Consider the following 5,000-nt stretch of genomic DNA (forward strand, 5'->3'; position numbering starts at 1 on the left):
AAAATTCAGAAGATCAAACAAGCGTCAGGAAATGAGGATATTGATTTAGGTGTAAGTAGGAAAACCAAAACCAAAAAAGTTTGTCTTTTATTGTAGTACAAAAGAAGTATTTGTTTCTTCTTTCTTTTATCCCACTTTTCCTTTCTTCATCTTGACGATTCATCTCTATTGCCTTTGTCAGAATGATGAACTGGAGGAAGACTTCGACCCGGAGGCTCACGATGCCAAGATGGCTAACATGTTTGGGGACGACTACTACAACATGGATATTGAGGATGATAGAAAGCCAGTGTTTAGTGATGATGATGATGATCTCAGTAAGTTTGCTAAGTAACAATAATCCCTATTATAGAGTGTTGATTGAGTATAGTTAAGGTGTATTTGCTTTTGGAAATTAAAAAAATCAATTTGTGACATGCATACATGTGTGCTCCTATTTCATTGATTATATTCTGTAACAGCCTTCTGCCTCAAGATCCACCAAGAATAGTATATGTGCAACACCTAATTTCAACATGCACAGCTCTGCACACACAGTAGGAAAAATATGTATATTAAATAGGGTATCTTCAGCTTCATGATATGGTTAATAAAACCTGCTCTCCTATTGATGCCTTGCAGAGGATTATGACGAATATGTGGATAAATATGGGAAGAGCGTTGCGGGTGGAGGTGATGACTCAGAACAGTATGAAGGTGGGGAAGAGGAGGAAGAACAGGACTATGATGACAACTTTGATTATGAAAATTTCAATGTGAGTATTTTACTTTTAATTCTTTTCTCAGAATACATGTTCAGTCAGTTCTTAATAAAGCAAATAAAGTAAACCTGACCATAGATTAACCAAGGAAAAGTTTAAGATCAGAATTGGAAATTTTGTCATTGTCAGCAATAACTTCAACAGCCTTGATAATTCATTGTAATTTTACAATTGAGCAATTTTCAGTTTGTCTGTAAAAAGGATATTGGAGTTTCTCTTCTCCAGTGAAGTTGCTTAACATCAATTTGATCATAATTTGCTCTAACATTGCTATTTGTAAATGAATACTTTGTCTAGGATGTTCAAATGGTATTTTTGTTACGTCTAGATGGATGCTGATTATGATCCAGAAGAGGAATCCAAGACCGTCCAACAGGAGGTCGTAGAATCCTCATCCAGAGTTAATCGCAGAAGAAAATCAAAGTTTGCTCGTGCACTCAAGAAAAAGAAGCCTGTGTTTAACCCTGATGAAAAGGATTTTGACTCCTATTTTAATGAGTACTACAATCTCGACTTTGAAGACATAGTGGGAGGAGTGCCATGCCGGTATAAATATCGGAAAGTAGAGCCAAATGACTTTGGTCTGTCAACTGAGGAGGTTTGTATATTTTGAATTTTTACCTTTCTTATCTTTATCTACAGTGTACACACATTTGCACAAACACACACTCCTTCACTGACTCACACAAGCATGCATATTTATACACAGGCACACACTCACTAACTCAACACATTCTCTCACATGCAAACGCACGGACACACATATTTCTATAATACTTTATATAAGTAATATATATATATTTTTTCCCCACCGTATCAATATCAAAAATCAATCTCTTGATTTTTGTAGATTCTGAATGCTGGTGTTACTGAGCTCCAGAAATGGATCCCCATTAGACAAATATTAAGACATGACAGAACAGACGCAATGGAGAAGAGAGATCGCATCAACTATAAGCAGCGTGCAGAGATGTTGCACATCAAACAGAAAATACTTCCCAGTCTTTTTGCTGAGTGAGTTCTCAATATGGTGCATTTTTCAGAGATCAGTCATATAGGCACTGAATACTTCAGTGAAAAGACAAAAGCAGGAACTCAAAGATTGTTTCTTTCTTTTTGATCAATTTTGTTCTTGATTGATTTTTTTCGTTTTTTATTTATTCATATAGAATGAATAAATGCCCACCTCATGGACTAAGGAATAGTTTATGAAGTTATTTAACATATCTCAATTTAATGTGACCAATTTTTCTGTGGGACATCAGTTCTAAATTTTGTGTCTGATATAAGTTAAAGCAATGGATACATATCTGAATTTTAAATTTTTTTAAATATTTCAGAAATCCAGAGGATATTTTAGAGGCTGAGGAAGAAAAGAAAAGACAGAAAAACCTGAAGAAGAAACTAAGACGGCAGAAGAAGTTAGAAGAGCAGGAGAGCATGTTAGGTGAATGCAGCACTGAACTAGAAGATGGAGAGAAAACAGAACGATCTCGGAAAAAGCGAGGCTTAGAAGGAGCCAACACAAAATCCCCCAAGAAGAAGAGAAAGGAGGTAGAAGAGGAGGAGGAGAAGGAGGACAAGGAAGAGCAGGAAGAGAAAGAAGAGAAGGAAGCTTCAGTTGAAGAAAACCAGAATGGGGAAGTGAAAACAGCAAAGAAAAAGAAGAAGAAAAAGAAGAAGTTAGCCGTCATTAATGGAAATCAAGAACCAGAAGGGGAAACGGAAACAGTCACAGAGGAAAGCGTTAATGAAAAAACAACAAAGGAGAAAGAGGAGGAAGAAAACCAAGAACCAGAAATAGAAATACCAACTTGTACAGAGGAAAGTGATAAGAAAAAGAAGAGAAAGAAGAAAGTAGTTGAAGAAAACCAGGAAAATGAGAAGAAGAAAAAGAAAAAGAAGAAGAAGGAAGTGGAGGAAGTACAAGCACAAGATGCCAGTGAAGTAATTAAATTACCAAGGAAAGAAAGACGAAAATGGAAGAAAAATGGAAAGGAAGATCCTTTCCTCCAGGGAATATGTGATGCAAGACTGGCAGCATATGGAGCAAACCCAAAGAAACTCAAGAATAAGGTGAAATATGGGAAAAAATCAGTTGACTGAATTATGGGAAGTTGTTTTCATTCTGAGTATCTCAAAAGGAACAGCTGGGAATTATTTTATAATTTACACTAATAAAGTGTATTTTGACAGTTTCTAACAGATTATTGAAACCTTTTGGATTGTATAGACAAGAATTAAGCATCTAGATTATTGGAGTCAACACGTGGAAAAAATATACAGCCCCTCGTTATTTAGTCTTTTCACTCTTTTGTTCTCTGATGTCTAGCACATTTATTTTCAAACATTAAACATTAAACATCACACTTTTGTTACTTGTTTTGCATCAGTAGTTATGTTTCACGCACACGCACTAAAACATACACTCTCACTAAAAGAGACACGCTAATGCACACATTTATATATATATATAACTTAGCAAAAACACAATCTAATATTACATCTTATAGAAGTTGTGTCAAATCAATTATCTCTTAAGGTCGTCATACGCACTCACGGTAAAGGACTTATTAGTACTAATATAAATGAGAGGATAAATGAAATAATTTTTTCATCTTACAGATAAAGCAGACCAGTTTTTATTTATCCACTTGTATCCCATCACATTGTCTTAACGTGACCACCACACACCTCCATGACATTGGCCAAACATCAATGTGATGCTTTCCTATCCAAAGGCCATACACCAATAAGGTAGAAAGTACAACTAAAAAGGTATGCAAACATTGATCTGTATTACCAAAGCTTCTCCACACAGTGGAAACTGTTAACAATAATTGTGTCTTCATTATGTGGATAAAGCTTTACATATAAAGGCACTGAACAAATAAAACCAGGTAGTTAGTCCATGGAAATGAGATAACAGTAGCTTTGCTTAATATTCCTTTTACATAACTTATAAAATTGCTTCAACTCCATATAAGTAACAACTTTGCAAATTTTTTTTTTTCATATTTGAATCACTTCCCTACAAGAAAAAATCAAAATTAACCTTGAAGAGTATTTCATTTTACAGAAATTATACCCAAACAGTGTGTTAATCATACTCAGTTTTATACTTTTTTGCAAATCTGTACCACATCCTCGTCATTCAGTTCGTGATCCTTGCCAACTTTTTGTGGCTGATGCTTGACTGAGCTGCCCCAAACCAAAGCACTGAAAAGAAAAAAAAATTCCATTAGGGAAATAATGTTATGTTATATTCAATTTTGTTTAAGAAGCCTAATAATCTGCAATGCAAGATTTCACTTACAATTAGCGGGCATTTGTGTACATCCAAATTTACGCATATTTTCAAGTAACTAGTAACGGTTTCTTTTACAAGTTTCTTTATCTTTCTTTTTGGAGCCATTTAACCACTACAGGTACATTACAACCAAACTAATAGCATGTAAAGTATCTAAATTTTAGCATCTCAGTCCTAATCGCTGTGTGTACAAGTTGGCGCCAGCTGCACAGAGATATGGAGTGCACCACTGAACTATTCATATCACTACACTTCAAAAGTTTAAAGTTAGTAACAAGCAGTTACAAGCTGCATAGGAATGGGTAGTGTAAATTAGACAATTAAAATTGCATCACATATACTTGGATTTCATAAAAAAAAAAAGGGTTTGGGAATGTGTATTAAGTATAAACGTACGCATTGACTAAATTTCTAAACCATATAACGACAGAATGCATGCCCAAACAAGTTTCTTGACCTCTTACAAAGAAAGCAAATGTAATACATGTGTACTTACTATTTAAACTCCCTTATAATGGTTCTATGAATTTTGTTACAGAAATCTTCCACGGTCTTCCTATCTGATCGCAAAACGACTGGAGAATTGTAGTCCGGCAACTGGCCTTTTGGTTTTGTATAGCTGGAATGAGAAGTCACATTATGCAAATGGATTATGAAAAAATATATATATTTATTCAAACTTTTCCATTTCCATGTCTTTTTAGAGACAAATAATGATCTTGACAAAATATAAAGAAAATGTTCTGATTCAAATATTTAGGGGAGGGTGTAAACTCACAATTTTCTTTTAAAAAGCAAAACAATAATAAATGAAGAAATGAGAGAGGGAGGGAGAGGGAGAGAGGAAAAAAGACTATAATACAAAATGCCAAAAGTCTTAAAACTTAATATAATCCACACAAACCAAAACACAACTCACATTCTTGTCA

General features: G+C 34.5%; 2 protein-coding genes across 3 annotated transcripts in view; one reads left to right on the forward strand and one right to left on the reverse strand.

Moving 5' to 3' along the window:
- LOC113821645 (protein KRI1 homolog) overlaps positions 1–2,959 on the forward strand; it is a gene marked incomplete in the record, with an annotated part of 7,907 nt that extends 4,948 nt beyond the window's left edge. Inside the window, 6 exon segments of the mRNA XM_070129281.1 lie at positions 1–51; positions 182–317; positions 622–755; positions 1,090–1,359; positions 1,612–1,775; positions 2,102–2,959. Of these exon segments, the coding sequence (XP_069985382.1) occupies positions 1–51; positions 182–317; positions 622–755; positions 1,090–1,359; positions 1,612–1,775; positions 2,102–2,867 (1,521 nt within the window).
- Positions 2,960–3,387: 428 nt separating this feature from the next.
- Positions 3,388–5,000, reverse strand: part of 128up (GTP-binding protein 128up) — a 9,981-nt gene continuing 8,368 nt past the window's right edge. Inside the window, exons 7-9 of one of the 2 annotated variants that reach the window (XM_070129282.1) lie at positions 4,991–5,000; positions 4,568–4,690; positions 3,388–3,980 (exon numbers count right to left, since the gene is read on the reverse strand). The exon at positions 4,991–5,000 is cut by the window's right edge and continues 120 nt beyond it. In XM_070129282.1, coding sequence (XP_069985383.1) covers positions 3,878–3,980; positions 4,568–4,690; positions 4,991–5,000 — 236 coding nt within the window. In that variant the 3' untranslated portion in view covers positions 3,388–3,877. The remainder of the gene's footprint in view (positions 3,981–4,567; positions 4,691–4,990) is intronic. The other variant, XM_027374154.2, reaches the window with a different exon arrangement.

This window comes from Penaeus vannamei, chromosome 13, assembly GCF_042767895.1.
Source record: "Penaeus vannamei isolate JL-2024 chromosome 13, ASM4276789v1, whole genome shotgun sequence".
Classification (NCBI taxonomy): domain Eukaryota; kingdom Metazoa; phylum Arthropoda; class Malacostraca; order Decapoda; family Penaeidae; genus Penaeus; species Penaeus vannamei.